General features: G+C 53.8%; 1 protein-coding gene across 1 annotated transcript in view; it reads right to left on the bottom strand.

Moving 5' to 3' along the window:
- The window catches only part of BCR (BCR activator of RhoGEF and GTPase), a 138,795-nt gene that overhangs the window by 39,924 nt on the left and 78,008 nt on the right, over positions 1 to 20,863 (bottom strand). The window contains exons 3-8 of the mRNA XM_032256618.1: positions 14,131 to 14,235; positions 13,658 to 13,843; positions 8,100 to 8,207; positions 4,792 to 4,852; positions 3,222 to 3,274; positions 2,173 to 2,313 (exon numbers count right to left, since the gene is read on the bottom strand). Coding sequence (XP_032112509.1) covers positions 2,173 to 2,313; positions 3,222 to 3,274; positions 4,792 to 4,852; positions 8,100 to 8,207; positions 13,658 to 13,843; positions 14,131 to 14,235 — 654 coding nt within the window. The remainder of the gene's footprint in view (positions 1 to 2,172; positions 2,314 to 3,221; positions 3,275 to 4,791; positions 4,853 to 8,099; positions 8,208 to 13,657; positions 13,844 to 14,130; positions 14,236 to 20,863) is intronic.

Below are 20,863 nucleotides of genomic sequence, written 5' to 3'. Positions count from 1 at the left end.
CCTCAGATAGAAAGCCCTGAACAAGGGGGTGCTGGTCAGACTCACAGTGATGTTTCCTAGTGTCATTAGTCCTCCACCTTGCTTTGCAGTTGAGGCACCCAGGTGACCCCTCCTCAACGAGCAAATGCCCCTCCACCAGGGCGAGGTGCTGGCGAGGATGCAGATCCTGGCCCCTCCCTTTGTGAAGCTCCCAGCCCTTCTTAAATTACACTTCCTCCTTGGTGGTCCCGAGACCTGGCCTGAGTCATTGTGGAAGGAGGCCGCAATGGGGACCCATGCAGGAACGAGGGCCTGGCTGCCAACTTCTAGGCAACATCACCATTTTCCTCAATTCCCCAAGGCAGTGGATTCCAATAATCTGAGTGGTGAGAAGGTCCTTCCTTCTCTCTGGTAATGATAAATGGCAGCTGGAGATGCAGGGAGCAGACTAGGCACAGGAGAAGCCATGGGAAAAAGGACCCCACACTCGCCTCCCAGGAGGTCAGAGCGCTCATAGAAGAATGTCAGTAGAAGGGAAAGAGCAGGCGTCTCAGGAGGGAAGAACAAGCCTGGCAGGAAGCCACCCAGCACATGGAGGCTTAGGATAAACAAATCCAACATCCACTTAGATCTGTGCAGCTGTCCACAGGTTTGTCACAGGCTTGCTCTCCTTCTGTGGCCCTGAGCCAGGGAAGAGAACCAGGGGCAGGGCCCTGTTGATGCTACAAGAAGCAAGATCTGATCCCCCGCCTCTCCCAGGCCCCAGTCATGGGCTGATCAGCTGGGGAACACCTGCGCTGCTCAACACCTCCCCTGGAAGGCGCCAGGGACCCACTTCTGCCTTCAATGAGCTCAGACTGCCAAGGAGCCATCACGGATGGCCAGGACTGCTGCTAAATCATGTCCATTTGAGAGCCCAGGTGCCCAGTGAGGTAGGGCCATGTTCCCATTCTGCTGCAAAGACGAGGAATGGGCCCAGTTGGGAGAAACTCTAGGCCACCCAGTGGGTCGGTCCTCATGATGCTGGCATGGACCCTGCGTCTGCCCAGCTCCAGGGCTTGGACAAGCCTGGAGAGTGGAATGGAGAGGACAGCTCCCTCCTTGGGCCGGGCCCACCAGGAGAAACTTGACCAAGCCCCTCACTCAAGGTCAAGACTGGGCACTCAGGGTACCATTCCCAAAGAAGTGTGTGGTGGACGGGGCTGAGAGCTGCCTGCCTGACGGCTCAGGGCAGGAAAAGGAAAAAAAACCCATGTGCTGGGCAGGTCCGTCCTGGGGCTACCCTGAGGACAGGGCCTGTGTCCTTGGCACACTGACAATCACCTGGCACATAAACCAGAAGAGAGGGAGGTGGTTCTCAGAGGCAACTACAGTCAGTCCATGCCCAGCCTGTGTCCTGCCTGGGCCAGACAGTTCCTGTTCCTGCATGAGACCCCTTAGGCCATGGGTCAGCTTCCCTCGCCTCAGTGCTGCCTCTGACAAGAGCTGTTCCCACTGGACACCAGCTGCCCGGCTTGCACGCCTCAGCTGTTCTCAGTAGCTGCTGCCTGCCTGGGAAGGCACCTGCCTCGCTGTGTGCCAGGCCCCACCCAGGAAGGCTCAGAGCGGCACAGACACAGGCCATGCCTGCCCATTGATGACATGCTCACAGAGTACGTCAGTGACGGCGGGGAAGAAGGAGCTCCTTCCCGGAGGAAGATGTGAAGCCTCACGTCACAGACACAAACTGTGAACCCCCCTTTATTCCCCCTCTCAAATCCTTAAATCCGATCTTAACTGTTTTTTAATGAAAGCACTCAGGAGGAAGGAGGAGGATTCCAGGCAGACAAAATGCCACCCTCCTACTCACCTCCTTCCCACAGGTCTCCTTGGCTGGGGACCCTGAGCTGGCAAGAGTGTGGGAGATACAAAAGGGTTCCCTGGACATAACCCACCACGACAGAGAAGAAAAGAGGTGGCTGAGTGAGGCACGGTGACGGACGCCGCCTGAAGGGCATGGTGCGTGCGGAGTCACCCCTGCAACTGCACCCCGACGCCTTCCACACAGGACTGGGTGTGCTGCCAAGCTCACCAATCCCAAAAGGCAAGGTCTACTGAGGACCAGGAGGGGCTCTAGGCCTCAGATTGAGGGTGCCCTGCCTGCCCCCAGCTCAGCAGGCTGGGCAAACCCATGCCATCCCCCATCACACTCACCTCCCCCTTCTTCACCGTCATGGACTGCCGTCGGGGTGTGATCTCCTCATTGATGCTGGATAGGAAGTTCTGTGAGATGCGGAGGGCGTCCTGCAGCAAGGGGTGGTCGGGGTGGCTGGTGGGAGTGTGCTTCAGCAAGTCCTGCCCGGGAAGACGGATGAGTTAGACACAGAGGGGCCCTGGCACCTGCCACTGTGTGCAAAGTGCAGACATGAGGTGCAGATGGAGCCCAGAGTGTTGGCTACCTCGCTGTCGCCACTGCCTCGTGTCACCACTGCCTCGTGTCAGCACTGCCTCGGGTCACCACTGCCTCAGTGTCAGCACTGCCTCGGGTCACCACTGCCTCGGGTCACCACTGCCTCAGTGTCAGCACTGCTGCGTGTCGCCACTGCCTCAGTGTCAGCACTGCCTCGGTGCCCACATTGCCTCGGTGTCATCACTGTGTCATGTCACCACCGCCTCTCTCACTTGGGCCGGCTGTGCGAGCATCTCTCACCTGGGCCGCACTTGTGGGAGCAACATCCCAGAAGCAGGTTCTGGATGTGATCCAGCAAAGCTGGCCGCATGCACATGGTCAGGCGGGGCTCCTCTATAAGGCTCTACGGTAGGGTTTCTCGACCTCAGCACTGCTGACATTTTGCGTGGAGTAATTCTTTGTTGGGGGGGGAAAGAGAGAGCTGTCCCTTGCACTACAGAATGTCCAACGCCACCCCAGACCTCTACCTATTAGATGTCAGCAGCTTCCCTCGCGGCTGCAGCTATGACAACCAAAAGAAATGTCGCAGAACACTGGTGCTGCATGCGCCCTACAGAGCCCTGGTGTCGCGTGCGCCCTACAGATCCCTGGTGCCACGCGTGCGCCCTACAGAGCCCTGGTGCCACGCGTGCGCCCTACAGAGCCCTGGTGCTGCGCGTGCGCCCTACAGAGCCCTGGTGCCGCGTGCGCCCTACAGAGCCCTGGTGCCGCGCATGCACCCTACAGAGCCCTGGTGCTGCGTGTGCCCTAGGGGGCAGTTTTGGTCCCAGTCAGGAGGGGTGCTGTGACTCACATGGAGGACCAGCGTGCTCCTCGTCACACGGTCCACAGGCTTGTAGAGCAGAGCTGTGGAGAGAGAGGAGTGGTGAGAGAGGCCACACGTGGACACACACCAGCTGCCCGAACACCCTCAGTGCAAGGGTGAGTGGGGAGGGGGCTGCCCCAGCCTCCACAGGCCCCATCTCCCCTCTGCGCAGTGACAAGGGCAAGGCTACAGCACACACCCGGAACACTTTGAGCTTTAAGCCCTGGACATTGATTGCATGTGGAGTCCAGGGCAGCTCGTCAGACCCGGGCCTGCATGGCTGGCTCAGTGACAACAGCTAAAAAGGCTCAGCACTGCCACTCCTGGGGTTAGGGAGCCCACCCTGGCAAGGATGGGCTAGGGAGGGCCCCAACTCTGGAGGGAGACCTGCTCTCCAGCCCAGAGGGTACATTGAGAGCAGACCTCTTGGCTGCCCTTACCATCAATCCCGGGACGTTTCAGATGTCTGACTCTGAGACAGGCAGGAACCTATTCAGATGCCGAAACAACTCTTGGATTGACAGGTTCTCTGGCGACCTGCCTGAGGACACCTGGACTCCAGAGGCACACGAGCCCCACTGCAATGGGAGCAGCGCCCTGGCCAACTTCAGCCGCCTGTGCTTCTCTGTGACGACAGTGAGCGTGGCCCATCCCAGGCATGGACGCTTAGTGTGTTCTGAGATATGCGAGGTATGCTTCCTCACGAGACTCCCGCGACCAGCGTAAGGCACACATCGCTACTTTCATTTTGTAGATGGGGAAACTGAGGCTCCGAGCATAAAGCTCTGGGGGCTGTTCTTTGCAATTGTAACTATTCACAACACCCTAACAACTGAAAGAAAGAACTGACTGATAATTCCTGATACCACTTTCCCAGTAACTCTGGACTCGATCCCCGCCCAGCCACTTAGAACCTGTGCTCTGCACAGGTTACTTCATGACTAAACTTGTCATCGGCAAAAACCGAAAATAAAATCCTCTTTACAGCTGGGTGCAGTAGCTCACGCCTGTAATCCCAGCACTTTGGGAGGTCAAGGCAGGCTGATCACTTGAGGTCAGGAGTTCAAGACCAGCCTGAACAATATAGGGAAGCCCCGTCTCTAATAAAAACACAAAAATTAGCTGGGTGTGGTGGCATATGCCTGTAATCCCAGCTAGAGAAGCTGAGGCAGGAGAATCACTTGAACCCGGAGGTAGAGGTTGCAGTGAACTGAGATCGTGCCACTGCACTCCAGCCTGGGCCACAAGAGCAAAAATCCGCTTCGGAAAAAAAAAAAAAAATCCTCCTTACAAGGCCACTGGGGACAACACGATGACATTTAAGTCAATTTAAGCAGCACCTTGTTGCTACTGTTGTTGGCAAACTGGTCCTGACGACGTCCTTCCCTGCCCTCCCTGAGCTGTTCTTTCCCCGTCCCCACTCTATTTGAAGAGTAGAACAGGGAAGGCACCCCGGGGTGACCCAAGTGGGCACTGTGTCTGCTTTTCCACACTGCCACCTCTAAGGGCAGCAGCACCCCCATGAGGGCACAAAGAGGCCCCAGCATGCAGAACTCACTTTCCAGAGAGTTCTTGGTCGTAGGATCCTTGGCATCTTTGTTGCTTCTGGCTCTCAGGTTCTGCAGAGAAAAAAGCGCATGTTCACACAGATGACAGAAGCAACTTCGATGAAGCAGAAAGTTCCACCTTTGGCAGCAATCTAGGCTTTCCCTCACTGCAATGAACCCAGGCGCATTCTGAGCTGATAATAAAATCACAGGGTGTGCAGGGACCCACAGGCAAGCTGAGCACACAGAATGCCCTGGAGGCTGCGGTCCACCTGGGACAGGGCTTCTCAGCCAAGGACTGTTGACATTTTGGGCTGGAGATTCTCTGAGCAGCTGTCCTGTGCACCGTAGGGTGCTAAGCGGCTGCCCTGGCCTCTACCTATAGGCACAGGAGCACGCCTGCCTTCCCACTGTTGTGACAACCAAAAGCACCTCCAGGCATTGCCAAGTGTCTGTCCCCTGTGAACAAAATCATGCCTGACTGAGATCCTCTGACACAGAGAATCCTGCAAATGGAGGCCAACAGGAGGATGCTCCTAAACACACATCACTGTTTTCTTGGGGCAATCAGATGGCATGCAGGGGGCTGGCAGTTCGGAAAAGCACTCGCCTTTGGAGACGGCCAGGGCAGGCACACCACTGCAGGCTGACAATGGATTCTCCCTCCACCCCCCGTCTCAGGATTTGCAAGTGTACTTGCTAAAAAATGAGGTGCTAATGAGATTTCCAGGGCAAGAGCAGGGCCGGTAAGTGAAGAGCCTAGCATGTTTTGATATAAGTGCATTGAACGTATCACTGGAGAAATGCGGTATAAAAGATCTCTATGTGCCTCAGATCCTCTGGGAAGGAGCTGAGATTAATTCCCTGTACTAAGCTTCTGAACAAAGGCATAAGCAGCAGAGACGGAAGAGGTTCTGAGGTTGTTCTGCCAACCTCTTGTGCTGTAGGAGACATCTCAAGACCAAAAGACAATGTTTTCCAGCTCGCTGGGGCCAAATGCTGCCATGCGCTTTGGTACCTTTCCTGAGAGTTTAACAGCCCTTGCAGCGATTGTTCCTCTGTACATCTGACTCAGCAGTTCCCAAAGGGTGTGAGGGGGTGGGAGAGCCAAATGAAAGACTGCGAAAACCAGGTGCTGGGCTCACATGAGCCTGGGAGGCGGCCCACGTGCCTTGGAAAGTGCGATGCTTGGGAGTTACCTGCAAGTTCCGCGAACACCTGCCTCAAGAAAACGTATGAATTGGCCGGGCACGGTGGCTCACGCCTGTAATCCTAGCACTTTGGGAGGCGGAGGTGGGTGGATCACCTGAGGTCAGGAGTTCAAGACCAGCCTGGCCATCATGGTGAAACCCCATCTTTAAAAAAAAAAAAAAAAAAAAGAAAAAAAAAAAAAGAAAACGTGTGAGTTTGGCTTAACCCTGCATCTCCCAAACCAGCCTGACTCCCAAAGCCCTTTTCATATAATTCCTATTACCTACTGTCTGGAGAGCTGGTGTTCCATGAAATCAGATCTAACTGGCCGCTGCCCATCTCTCAGGACGGTCCCAGGAGAAGATGGACACTACTCCACTCCTTCCTGTACTGGAGGGTGATCCTCAAATTCCCATGCCTGAGCACTGACCCCTCCCGCCTCCACAGGGGTTGCCACTTTCTCTTCCTTGAGTTTGACTCTGCTCTCTTTCGGTGGCTCCAATTTTTCTGGGTCTTTTTTGAAACACAGAGAACCGAAGTGCATGTCACTCTGATGGTGCAAGTGCCACAAACGTTCATAGTGGGCCAGCTTGTGGCTGACCCTGAGCCCCATTCCACTTCCTGCATCCCAGCCACAGCTCAGAATCCACTGGTGCATGGCTGGTGGGACCACGTGATCCCCAGGTGGCGTCCCGCGGTGTCTCCTCCCTCCTCTGCAGAAACCTGTCCGGGTGGACTTGAACTTGCCCATCTAACTACAGCCTGCTCTTAAAAGCTCAGGTCCCTGATTTGTCAAGGTCACTTGAAATTCAGTGTCACCATGCCAGCTGCTGGGGAGGACGGTTGCTCATTTAATGAAAGACAAAGAGAGAACAGCTTGAATGGTCCAGAGGGAGTCTGGCAGCGGGGAGGGAAGCCGGAGCCCTGGATGCATGCAGAGCCTGTTACCTGCAGCACCTGGCGGAGCAGGGCGCCCCACGGGATCTGGAGGAGCAGGGCAGCAGGTACTATCACTATTGGAAACATCAGGGCGGGGTCCATGATGCGCCGTCCTGTGATAAATATGACGGCATAAAGCCTTGAGAACAAAAGCCCAGGGGTGACAGCTGAGGGTGTGTCCCAGCAAGGGTGACTATATTCACGCCCTACTTCTAGTGCCCATGTCTCTTTCTAACCCTGCGGTTCTTTCTGCTCCATGGGAGAACTGCAGGGTTAGCAAGGGACATGGGCACTAGAAGTAGGGCGTGAATGCAGAACCCCTACTTTCTGCTCAGAACCCTTGCTGGGTGGGGGAATGCCAAGTCAGAAGGCAAAGCTACAGCGAGTTGGTGGGATCATCAAGACACAAAGACCCCTGAAGAGGAAAATGTCGCAGACTGGCCACCAGGCAGACACGGGGTGGGGAACGGCAGGAAGAACCCCAGTCTGGAGAGTGCAGACCCAGGGGTGTCACTAGGTTCTGGTCTTGGCTTGGCCACCAGCCTCCTGAACAGCCCATTCATGGTCTCTGTTTCTGAATGACTCTTTCGAGGCTCAGGGTGCTAACACTGCATGGTCTGAGGTTTCAGCTTCCTGGGGCTAAATGCAGGCAGGGGGTCAGCAGTCTCAAGCCTGGGGCCTGTGGCAGGCAGTGCAGCTCCAACCTGCTGCTTTGCTCCTCACATGGGTCTAGAGAGCACAGGTGACATGAGCCCTCACCCGGTGACACTAGCCCCTCGATGCTTCCCACTCTCAAGGTCTCTGACAGGCCAGAAAAGGAAGAGTGGGTCACCTCTAGCCGCGTCTCCAGTGCCAGGTACAAAGTCAGCCTCAGGACTCTTGTGGTGAGAGCTGTTAACGGGCAGAACTACAAACACTCCTCACTGCAGACAGACGGGGCAAAGAGTGTCCCCGGAACCCGGCCAACCCCCAGAATCAGGCCCTCTCCCCTGGGGAGGCAGGACATCCTGTCAGCTGCTCCTCCTGTTAACAGCATCCCCAGCATGGGGCTGATGCAGCAAACCCAACAGAATCTGGAAACAGCTGGGGTTCACGACCAGATCTTGACGTGGCGCACTCTGTTCTCCCGGGGAGGTGGAGGGTACAGGTGGGAGTCGGCGCACCTGGCTGAACGGCGTCAAGGCATTACCTCAGAGATTTCTGCAAACTGAGCATTGGCCTGACAGCACTTCTCGGCCATTTCCATGGCAACTCCGTAGTTGTCCACAAAGGCCCGGTACACACCCAGCTGGCTGGCCTGCAGGGAGGAAGGAAGAGAGAGTCGACAGGTGCTGCAGCTCCCCCGCTTTTCCAGGAGCGGGCTCCCTGGAACAGCTCATCAGGAACTCCAGGGGCCTCGGCTCCTCCGTGCTGCTCCCTCCCACCTCCTCCCCTCCCCACACACCCAGCACACTTCCCGCTCCCAAAATGACATGCTGAGAAGTGACTCACGACGACGCCAGGCAGGTAACAGTTCCCTTCCAGAGCTACTTATTCCTCCCACCCGACTCGCTGAAACGGTGCCACGAGCGGCAGCTAAAGCTCGAGGTTGTCAGTGAATCTGGACAAGTGTCTGCACGCAGCATCTTCTCATTCTGGCTGCAGGAGTGTATCCTGGACACGGAGGTCACCCCCCCATCCCACCCACAGTGTCCACTCCTGTTCAGTCCCTTCAGGCACATAAGACACAGAGTCCAGTTGCCTCTGCAGAAGAGAGCCTCCCGCTGCACAGGCACAAGCCCATCCCGGGCCTGGTAAGGGTGCCCCAGTGTCATGCTGCACACCTGGCAGGGGGGAGACTGACTGGCTGTAAGGTGAGAGCTGTTTTGTTTGTTCTCTATTAAACCAAAGGCTGTAACAGATCTCCTTACTGCACCCCTCCAGCTCAGACACACACTCGATTTGGCAACAACTTCCCGTGTGTGAATGCAGCAGACACAGCCATCTCTGGGCCTCACAACAGCATTAGGGGCAGCGAGGGAAAACCAGCAAACCCAGGCCTGGGGAGTGGAAGGGCAGACCCAATAGACGCACTGGTCAGGGCTGGAGACTCCCCCTGCAGCTGACTGCAAACTGGGAGCCCAAGGCATTCACGGCTCCTGGCGTTTGTTTTGCGTCAAACCTAATTTTATTTCCACGTGCATTTGCATTTATATTGAATTTTATGTTTCCACAGAAGACAATTCCGGATGCTGGATAAACCAGGCACCCTTGGTATTATCTGATCTTCTGGCCCTGCTCCCAACAGGGGCTGTGCAAAGGGTCTTAGAGTGTACAAGGAAAGAGTAGCAGCCAGAGGACACCCAGCAGGCCCTGCCACACTGAGGAGACCTGGTATCCTCCAATTCTAGGTTCTTCCTTGTCAGTGCAGTGATGAGGCCCAGAGCTCTTCCTTTCCCTCCTCCCTCCTCTGCAAGTCACTAAGTATCTCCCCACAAACTAAGGGCCTGCTTTAGGCCTTGTCACCACAGTGGTGAATAATTCAGACGAGGCGCTGCCCCTCTGAAGCTGGTGTTCTAACAGGAGAGCACCTGATAAACACATGCGTGAACACACACAGGTAGTGTGATGGCAGATGGTTACAATCGGGATGGGGACCGAGAGCAATGGGGGCTGCTTTGGAGAATGTGGTCAGGGCCAGGACAGCCTCTCAGAAGAGGTGACAGCTGGGCAGGGTCTCAGGGGTCTTGGGAGGAGGACTCCTTTCAGGACTTCTCCTCCCTCCTGCTCCAGGACCTCACATCTTCCAGGTGGCTTGTGAGAAGTTCTAAGCAATTCCTTTCCACATTTTTCACTAATCAAGAACACACCTCCGGATCTGATGCACTGAGAAGCGCACGGCCTCGCTGCTGTGGTGCTATTGCACAGAACATGAAGCTATTCCTGAGGAAACTGGTGAACCTAAGCGGGCCCGTGCCCTTCAAAAAATGTCAATGTCAGGTGGGCACAGCAGCTCACGCCTGTATAATCCCAGCACTTTGGGGGATGCTGAGGCAGGCAGATCACTTGAAGTCAGGAGTTTGAGACCAGCCTGGCCAACATAGTGAAACCTCGTCTCTACTGAAAATACAAAAGTTAGCCGGGTGTGGAGGTGTGCACCTGTAATCCCAGCTATGTGGGAGGCTGAGGCAGGAGAACTGCTTGAATCCAGGAGGCAGAGGCTGCAGTGAATCGAGATCACGCCACTGCACTCCAGCCTGGGTGATAGAGCGAGACTCCGCCTCCAAAAAAAACAAAGTCAAGGTCACGGAAGACACGCAAAGTCTAAGGAACTGGTGCAGATTGAAGGAGACTAAAGAGAGGTGACAACCAAGTTTGTAACGTGATCTTAAACCGGGACCTGAATCAGAGAATGAAAACAGCCGTGAAGAATGCGACTGTTAATTTGGAGGAAATGTATATGAACTATATATTAAATAATAGTAGCTCATCAGTGTGAAATTTCCTGAATTTAACAAATTGTACTGTGGGTTACAGAAGAGAATGTCCTTGTTCACAGCAAATACACAATGAAGTAGTCAGAAGGGAAAAAAATCCTGTGCTTGTGTGTATGGGTGCATGTGTGTTTGTGTGTACACAAAAAGACATAAAGCAAATGTAGCAAAAAGTTACAATCAGTGTATCTGGGTGAAGCCTACACTTTGCCCCGTTCTTATAGCTCTCCTGTAAGTCTGAAATAATTAGAAAAATTAAAATTCTGAGTTGAACTCTGTTGCCCAGGCTGGCATGCAGTGGCGTGATCTTCGCTCATGGCAACCTCCGCCTCCTGGGTTCAAGCAATTCTCCTGCCTCAGCCTCCCAAGTATCTGGGACTAGCCACCACGCCTAATTTTTGTGTTAGCAGAGACGGAGCTTCACCACGTTAGCCAGGCTGGTCTCAAGCTCCTGACCTCAGGTGATCCACCTGCCTCACCTCCCAAAGTGCTAGGATTACAGGCGTGAGCCTCTGCGCCCAGCCCTTTAGCTTTTTATAGTTCTGTCTAAATATTGACCATGGAAATTGTTCTCTGTTTTGTGTTTGAGCCTGCTTTCTTTTGTCTTTAAAACCTGATTTAAGTTCTTCTGAACTCTAGAAATAGTTATGTGGTCACTTCAGCATAAAGCAGTGTGTTTATTAACCATCCATTAAGCAAAAACTAGAGCAGTTTGATTTAAAAATGTCACTCTGCCTCCTCTCCTACTTTTAGTAACTATGAGATACAGCATAGTTAATTCTCTGTTTTATCTCAGTTTTATGCATAATGTACCCTCAGATAGAACTTTATGGTTCTAGTACAGATACTCCACACTCAGCCTCTTGATGTGTCAAATTTTTGTTCAGGCAATGAGAAATTGCTCATGTTCTTCATCTTCTCAAATCATCAGAGACTAAAGAAAAACACTTTGACTGTGTCTATAACTTGACACAATCAATAGAATGAAGAAAATTAGGCCAGTTATGTGATGATTTCAGCTCTTAACTGTCCCCTTCCGGCTGCCCCTGAGTCTGAATCTCCCAAAGAGAGCAACCAATTTCCAAAGGGCACTGGATTGCAGAAGACTGGGGGACATTTGCTCCAAGATCTTAAATGTTATATTGATAACCATGCTCAGCAATGAGTGATTAGATTCATATCTCCATAATTTCAATTTGTAACTTTTTAAAGACCTGTCTACATTGTTACCTGCGTGTGACTCGAGTGATGTTATCAGTGTTTTCGTAAATATTTACTATGTTTTTCTATTAGCTAAATTCCAACAATTTTATACTTCAATAAAATGTTCCAAACATTGCAAAAAAAAAAAAAAAAAAAAAATTCTGAGTTGATAAAACTGCAGCCAGAAACAAAACCCGGAGTGGGGAAGTCAGCCCGTGCAGCCCCACGGGAGGAGGCGGCAGAAGCCGAATCTGGGTCTGGCTTTCTGAACCACTGGATGTGGATCACGAGTTCTTGGGCTTGGAGGCGCCACCGGAGCTGGGCAGGGCACTGTGAGCTCCTTTGGTCCTAAGACTTGTCCAACCAGGAAGCCTCACGGAGCAGTGCTGGGCCAACCCTACTGAGCTGCTCTGCAGGGACAAGGGCAGGCACCCGGCTTATCTGTTCTTGCAGAGGCCCCAACACCCAGCCCAGGTTGGGCACACGTAAGTACCCAGCTTGTGGTTACGGGGAACAAGTTCCCACTGCAGCCCCAGCCTCTCCCCTGAGTCTTCCAGCTGCGTCATCTGACTCATGAAGGCTACGTAGCTCAAGGTCTTCAGGGAAGCCAGCAGAAACTTTCCAAAGTTAAATTCCAGTGTTCATCAGGTATTAACATTTTTTAAAAGTCTCTGAACAATTTCGAATATTATTTAGGAAGAGCTCTGGATGTTTTTCTTCCCCCAACACCAGGATTCTTCCTTTCTCAGGAGGGTGGCAGGCCAAGTTATGTCCACCACTTTTAAAACTGCTGACACACACAGGGAGAAATGGGGGGCTTCAAAGATGGAGGGGGCAGTATGCATCAAAATACAGCCTCCTGCTCTCTGGCTGTAGGGGAAACAGCCCCAAGAAGCAAGAACTGGAACAAAGTAAGTGCCTTGTGTGTTTCTCAAGTCGTAGCTCTGGCCTGGAGTCCAGGGGGGTCTGCAGCACAGGGTGGCAGAGGGAGAGGTCTGCCTACAGGAAAGCCACACCTCAGAGCAGAAAACTCAGTCCCCAGCACCAGCCAAGGAGAAGCCTGAGGCCACAGCTGAGTGTCTGGATAGTCCAGGAGTGCTGGGGACAAGGCTTTTAAGGAATCACATGCTCTTCACACTTAGAGGGGACCTGGCCTCAGCCCACACCTGCCCCTAGAGGACTTGTTTCCCTGTGGAGGAAGCCTGCTTCAGGTAAACTGTGTGCACACAGGGTGTGGTGGTGTGTGTACCTGTGGTCCCAGCTACACTGAAGGCTGAGGCTGGAGGATGGCTTCAGCCAGGAGTTCTGGGCCGTAGTATGCTATGCACTAAGTTTGGCATCAATATGGTGACCTCCCAGGAGTTGGGAACCACCAGTTTGCCTAAGAAGTGAAACAGCCAAGACTGAAACAAAGGAGGTCAAAACTCCTGTGCTGATTAGCAGTGGAATCGTGCCTGTGAATAGCCACTGCACTCCGGCCTGGACAACACAATGAGTCCCCGTCTCTTTTTATAAGTACCTACATAAGGCTGGGCATAGTGGCTCACATCTGTAATCCCAGCACTTTGGGACACTGAGGCCGGCAGATCACGAGGTCAGGAGTTAGAGACCAGCCTGGACAACATGGTGAAACCCCATCTCTACTACAAAATACAAAAATTAGCTGGGTGTGTTGGCACTCGCCTGTAATCCTAGCTACTCAGGAGGCTGAGGCAGGAGAATTGTTTGAACCCAGGAGGTGGAGGTTGCAGTGAGCCAAGATCGCGCCACTACACTCCAGCCTGGGCGACAGAGGGAGATTCTGTCTCAAAAAAAACAACAACAAAAACAAACAAACAAACAAACAAAAACAAAACCTATATAAATAAATTTTTTTTTAAAAGTCTGGGCAAGGTGGCTCACACCTGTAATCCCAGCACTTTGGAAGGCTAAAGTGGGTGGATCACTTGAGGCTGGGAGTTCGAGACCAGCCTGGCCAACACGGCAAAACCCTCTCTAGTAAAAATACAAAAAATTAGCTGGGTGTGGTGGTACATGCCTGTAGTGCCAGCACCGGCTCTGGGTCACTCACCAGCTTCTGGAAGAGGTCGCCCACCCGCTGCTGGTGGCTCCACTGCTGCACGCGGGGGAAGAGCCCATCATAGAACTCCTTGTGGATCTCGTAGAGCTCAGGCACTTTGAAGAAGATGGTCTCGATCTGCTGACTCGTCAGCACCGGCTGAGAGGTGGTGGCAGCAGCTTTCAAAGGCTTCATGGGCTGGAAGAGGGCACAGGTGAGAGGGGCTGCCACCTGTCAGGTGCACGGCATGACAGTGGACAGTCACGGTTACTTGACATATGCACTTTTATTTTTAAAATCACATAACAAATACAATTTTAAAACCAGCTTTGTTTGGCAACTCAGTCTTCCACTGGTATCCACTCCAGGGACAGCGAGCTGCACCCAGGCTCTGACAGCTGACCTGGGACTTATGGGCAAAGAGGCTCCCCAACTCTGTCACCCTGCTCCGCCCCACCCTGCTCAGCTTCCTGCGCCCTCCTCACCAGCAGCAGTGCCTCCAGGTGGCTCAGGTAGGTCTCCTCACTGGCCAGGATTCCAGACAGGACCCATTTTCTCATCTCCAAGCCCTTTTCCAAGTCCAGCTCACTCTGCAGGAGAAACAGACAGAAGTCAGACTGGAAGGGTGATGCTGGCATCAGGGTCTTCTGAGAGAGGAGGGCCAGCTTGTTGACATCTGGACAAACCCCTGCCCCCATGAAGGCTCCACATGGAATTAAGGGAGGCAGGGGACCCTCAACACATACTCAGCCACACGGTTGTGGTCACAGAGAATCCCAGGGGCAATACCTGGAGCCACCTTTAGTCTTGCCAGACCACAAAACACAAAGTTTGGTGCGGAGCAGGCTGGGCCAGGCCTCTCTCCATGCCTTCTGCATGCAACCCAGCAGCAGCTGCCTGACACGGTCAAGGAAGGAGAAGGAGAGGGGGCGATGGAACCCATAGCATGGCCACCTGGCTCTTATTGCAACCAAACTCCCCTCCCCACTGCTCACATGGGGCCCCCTCACCTGGATTCTCTGACTGCTGCTGCCACATGACCCTTTGACTGACAGGGCCTAGGCAGCACCTCCCTCCCAACCATGGGGACTGTTAACACCTACTCCAGAAGAACCCTGTCCCTTGGGCTCAAGGCCTGTGTCCCCTGGCCCTGCTTTTTAGGCCCTGACATCATTGGCAGGGACCCTCTTACATGTGGGCTATGACAAAGTACCCTTCCCATCAGCATCCCTGCTGAAAGTTCAGGGATTCTCTACTGTTTTTGTCTAAAAAGATGGAGCTGACACATTGTTGGCCCAACGTTGATGTAGGGGACAGAGCCCATGGCCCCGGGAGGCTGCCTTTTGTGCTATGATAACGTCTCCCTGCCCCCCCACCCAAATTCATGTTGAAGCCTTAACCCCCAGGTACCTTAGAATGTTACTGTATTTGAAGGCAGGGCTTTAAGGAGGTGATTAAGCTAAACCAAAGCCAAAAGGTTCCATATGTCTGGTTCTTTTTTCTGAGACCAGGTCTCGCTCTGTCGCTCAGGCTGGAGTGCTGTGGCACAGTCACAGCTTACCGCAGCCCCCAGAGCCCAGGCTGAAGCAATCCTCGCACCTAATCCTCCCAAGCAGCTGGAACCACAGGCACCCCCCCACCATGCTCTACTAACTTAAAAAAAATCTTTTTGGGGGGAGACATGGTGGCTCACCCCTGTAATCCCAGCACTTTGGGAGGCCGAGGCGGTCAGATCACCTGAGGTCAGGAGTTCGAGACCACCAGCTTGGCCAACATGGTAAAATCCCATCTCTACCAAAAATACAAAAATTAGCCAGGAGAGGCGGCGGGTGACTGTAATCCCAGCTACTGGGGAGGCAGAGGAAGGAGAATTACCTGAACCTAGGAGGTGGAGGTTGCAGTGAGCTGAGATCACGCCATTGCGCCCCAGCCTGAGCAACAAGAGCAAAACTGCGTCTAAAAAAAAAAAAAAAAAAAAAGCCACATTGCCCAGGCTGGTCTTGAACTCCTGAGCTCAAATGATCCTTCCACCATGGCCTCCCTGAGTGCTGAGATTATAGGCATGAGCCACAGCACCCCACCAGGACTTGTAAAAGAAGAAGAGATCAGGACACAGACTCAAATGGAGGGAACATCATGTGAAGACACACAGAGAAGACAAGCCTGGGAGACGGGCCTGAGAAGAAACCAACCCTGCCAACCACTTGACCTTGGACTTCAGGCCTCCGGAGCTACAAGAAACTAAATTCCCCAGTCTGTGATGTTTACTTACAACAGCCCTAGCAAAGGCATGACACCAAAGATGATGACGCCAAAGGCCATGGAAACTGCCGCCTGACTTCCTGGCCACTCCCACCTGCTCCCTGGCTACTGGCAATGTTGGAGGCTGGCCATGCCCATGGCAGCACCTCAGTGCTCCACCGGGCTGAGGCTGTGCTCCCTCTGCCTGCCTGTGCCCACCAGCTCCGCGAGCAGTCAGAGAGAAGTGCCAGAGAGTGAGTGAGTGAATGAGTGTGTGTGTGTGTGTGTGTGTGTGTGTGTGTGTGTACACGTGCACGGGGGTGGGGTCTGTGTCTGCGACAGCCCCACCTACCAAACCACTAGTTGCTGGGCTCACGGGTGTGGAACTGGGGTGGTGGTCCCCGATCACTCATTTTCCCACTTTCGGAGAAAATCACTGGCTGTGGGCAGGCTCCTCTTCAGCCCCACTGACATCCTGGAGGGGCTCTGTCAGGGACTGGGGGGTGTCCTGTGCCTTGTAAAATTCAGGGCAGCATGTCTGGCCTCCAGCTACCATATGTGAGTAACACCCTCTCCCCTAAGCTGTGGTAGCCACAAATGTCTCCAGACGCTGCCACGTATGCCCTGGGAGCAGAATCACCTCCAGTGAAAACTGACGGGTTTGTGGAAAGATCTGACTGAGGCCAGCTCAGGCCTCATGGTATCTGTAGAATTTGGATTTGGAATCAGGGTCCCAGCACAGCGCCTGCCTACACCCCACCCTGCTGTCCTGTTTCCCTGGCCTGCTAGGAGGGAGCCAAGTCATGGTATAGACAGCAAGTTCAACAGGAAAGGCCTAGGGCCTGGGCTGCCCCATGGTCTCAGGCAAAAGTCCTCCCGCCCTGAGCCTCCACTGGCTGGGGAGGGAGCTCTACCCTGTGCCCCACTTGAGTCCCTGGGGCTTAGACCACAAAGCCTCAACTGCCCACTGGGACCATCTAAAAAGCCTTCCTGGGCCACCATTTTGTCCTGGGAATCTCCTAAGTGTGTGCACACCTGTGAGAATGTGTGCATGAACTGTGAGCCTGCCCACGTGCCTGTGTATATGTGTGCATATATATGCATTTATACACACGTGCATATATGTGGAGGGGACAGCCATCAAGATCTGGGCTGAGAGCAGCTCCAGGAAAAGGACAAGCATGTCCCAGGCACACCTGTCCCCCCAGGGCAGGGTAGGCAGTGACTCCATGGGTGGGAGCTTCCAGGCCATGGCTGTGCCTAAGCTAGGAACTTCCTTGCCTAACATGGTGCCCAGAACACCTAGGTGCTCAATTAAAATTCATTTACTAAATCAATGAGTGGATCTCCAAGACCTGGCTGGGTCCTAGTTTTGGCAGCGTTTTTCTGAGGGCTCCTTCAGGGTCTCCGCATTAGAGTGTGCCGGTTGAGCCTGCCTCAGTGCCCTGAAATACTACCGAAGTGCAGCAAGTCTGCTGCCCACTGTGCACGTACACATAGGGTGGGGTGGCCTATCACACCCCCTTCTGCCCATCATGAATGGTGGAGTTGGCAAAAGCAGCCCCCCCGCTGCCTGTACAGGTGTCTCCCACTGTGTGCAGATGTTGCTCCCTGCCCAGCAAGAGGGGAAGAGGTGAAGGGAATGGCAGGCCCCTCAGGCAGTGCCACCCACCCACCCAGCCTGCCAGCCCTGCTCATGTTCTGAGGACAATCTTGCTACTTTGAGTACCAGGGGGCCTTCAGGGCCCAGGGAGGCTGCCAGGGCAGCAGGGCCCATGACGGCCCCACCCAGTGTCAGATGCTGGTGCCTGCGTGGGTGAGGGCACTGTGTCTCCTTCTGTCCACATGGTTTGGAGAGCCAGGAGGAAAAACAGCGCAGGCAGGAAGGCACACGGTCCAGCTCTCCCTCCCTGTTCTGAAGGGTGGGGCCACTCAGGGAACATCTGGCCCAGGGCATGGAGTAGGTGGGGTGGAGACAAGATACAGGATGAGGGCACTTCTCTTCAGACTAAGAATCTCCTAGAGTCTTCTAGAGTCTAGTGCTGGTGGCATCAGACAGGAATGGCTCAGAAACCAGCCAAGTCCATGGAGAGAAAACGAGAGAGCAAAGGGCAGGGCCAGGCCTGGGGCTATTTATAACTCAGGGCTGTGCACGTGCCAGTTATGGGAAAGGACGTGAATGCAGGGAGGGCCGTGCAGCCAGGCAAGGAGGCCAGGGCGGGGAGGAAGCCAGAGGTAAAGGGAAGTTGGAAAAAGAAGTCAGTGACATGGAAGGAAGGCCCTCCTACCACAACCCTCTCCAGGCGGGTGCAAACACAAAACCTGAGGCTAAAATAAAAGCCAACAAAGAACCCACAAAACCAACTGGGCTTGTGACAACCAAGCAGGAAAAGCCAACACAGAACAAGGTGAACAAAACTGTTGTCAGCTGGCTGCCAGGCCCACATAAGGAGGGGAGCTGGAACTGAGTTTCCGGACAGGGCAGAGAGCAAGGAGGCCCCGTCTAACCCCCCTCCCGGTCCCCCTAATCTGGGGGAGCCCGGTGATGATCAGGGTGCAGAACCCTGACTGAGAGAGGCAGGCTGCTCCAGGCTGGGAGTGTGCAGCCAGCAGAGCTGCTGGAGAAAGGACACTCTTCTGCTCTGGGTAAGGGCAGGTTTTCATTAGCAACAGGTTGGACACTGCCCTGCTGGCCAGCCCAGCGAGCACTCGAAAAACCTGGTCCTCATGGCACAGAGAGGACGAGGGCCTGACCTCTGTGCGGGGTCCTGGGGCTGTAGGTTGTTGCAATAGGCCAGCCTACGTGAATCCTTCCCACAGCACCCCAGGCAAGGGGGTGCCTGGCCTCTGTCCAACCTCTGCCTACACTATGAATGAGTATTCACAGAGAAGACCCGTGCCACAGGAGTCTACTGAGACCCCGAACTGCCAAAGAGTTCCCTGAGGGTTTCCTGATGGCCCCATGGCCCAGAAGACTCAAGATCAGCATCTGGGACCAAATGCAGGGTGGGTGGGGACATGCAGGAGGAGAGGGATGAGCAGGCTGATGCCCGTGCCCTACCAGCAGGTCAGGATCAAGGTGCCTCTGGCCTCAAGATCACCATGCTCCCGACTGGGTGCCATGGCTCACACCTGTAATCCCAATACTTTGGGAGGCTGAGGCAGGTGGATCACCTGAGGTCGGGATTTCGTGACCAGCCTGACCAACATGGAGAAACCCCGTCTCTCCCAAAAATACAAAATTAGCCGGGCGTGGTGGTGCATGCCTGTAATCCCAGCTACTCAGTAGGCTGAGGCAGAATCACTTGAATCCAGGAGGCAGAGGTTGCGGTGAGCCGAAATCATGCCATTGCACTCCTACCTGGGGAACAAGAGCAGAACTCCGTCGCAAAACAAAAAAAAAAAAAAAAGAAAAAGAAAAAAAGAGCACCATTCTCCCTGGGGGAAGTGAGGTGTCCTAGGAAGCGACAGCCATGTCTTCAAACCAAAGATCAAAAATGAAGGATGACATGTGCATGGCTTGTTGCACGGCTGGCAGGGAAACCAGGAAGTCAAGGCTATGCTTGTCTCCACAGCAGTGAAGGGCACCTGTCCTGGGGCCCCAACCACTGGGAGGAGCACCCGAAGGTTTCTGGAAAGGAGGTACACACAGTTCTCCTCCAATCCAATCCCCTCCTCTTCAGACCGGCTCTGGGCCAGGGGGTGTGCTTGGGACTGGAAACTCTGACCTGGCAGGCACAGACGAGCAACCTCCTGCAGGACGTGCACTGCAAAAAACGCCTACAACTGCTGTGAGCGCAGAAGCAGGGAGCAGGAGCCGGGGGACCAGGATGCATCGTGGCTTCACAGAAGAGGAGCCCCACACTGAAAGGTGAAGGTTATACTCCAAGTCAGAGCTGGGTGTGGGTGGGAGGCCCCCACCCCCAGACAGGAACCAGGGGCACCAAGTGGGCAGATCAGCTTCCTTTTAGGGCCAGGTGGTGCACCAAGGACTGGCTGGGTGAAGACAGCCCTCAAGGATGATGGAAAGAAATAGCCTTTCTCAAGTTCAGCACTTAATCTACCTGAACTTGGTGCTTCTCTGTACCAAACCATGCTCACGAAGCAGCAAGAGAGGGGATGCACCAAGAAAGACAAGACAGCTGAGGGAGGGAAAGTGTGTCCACTGAAGAATCAGGAAGGCTTCAAACCGTGGAGCTGTGCGGCCCAAGCAAGTTACTTCACCTCTTTGAACCTCGGCCTCCTGGTCAGTAAAAAGCTGACACTTGATGTGGGGTAGGAAAAGCTGCCTAAGTCAGCAGCCTGTGTGTGCTGCATGGAGCAGGTACATGTTACCCACTGGCTTCCTCTCCCATCCTCTCGGTTCAGAACGAGAAGCCTGCCCAGCACCAAGGCCTTCAGAAATCACAGAAGCATATTCATAAGCTGCAGTCCCCGGCCTGCAGCTAATGCATCAGCCCCAGAGAAAAGCAGCTCAGTGAGAAGATACACTTCTGGAGCTTCCTTACAGAAACGGGGTGAAGCCCATTCCTCTCTTGTTCTTTTTATTTTATTATTATTTTTTTTCTTTTCATTCTTCTTCTTCTTATTATTATTCTGAAAGATCGGGTCTTGCTTTGTTGCCCAGGCTGGAGTGCAGCAGGAAGATCACAGCTCACCCCAGTCTCAAACTCCTGGACTCAAGCAACCTTCCCACCTCAGCTTCCTGAATAGCTTGGATTACAGGTGCGAGCCACTGTGCCAGGCTATGCTGTTATCAGGGTGTACACCATCTAGAAATAAGCTAAGCAGACTGGGAAAGGTATCTGTCATCAGGGACCAAAAAGACAAAAAGACACCGGGCGCGGTGGCTCACGCCTGTAATCCCAGCACTTTGGGAGGCCAAGGCAGGTGGATCATGAGGTCAAGAGATCGAGACCATCCTGGTCAACATGGTGAAACCCTGTCTCTACTTAAAAAAAAAAAAAAAAAAAAAAA

Source organism: Sapajus apella, unplaced genomic scaffold, assembly GCF_009761245.1.
Source record: "Sapajus apella isolate SASKATOON/1434 unplaced genomic scaffold, GSC_monkey_1.0 scaffold95, whole genome shotgun sequence".
In the NCBI taxonomy this organism is placed as follows: domain Eukaryota; kingdom Metazoa; phylum Chordata; class Mammalia; order Primates; family Cebidae; genus Sapajus; species Sapajus apella.
The sequence above is the reverse complement of the archived record's forward strand: the minus strand, read 5'-3'. Positions and strand labels throughout refer to the sequence as shown.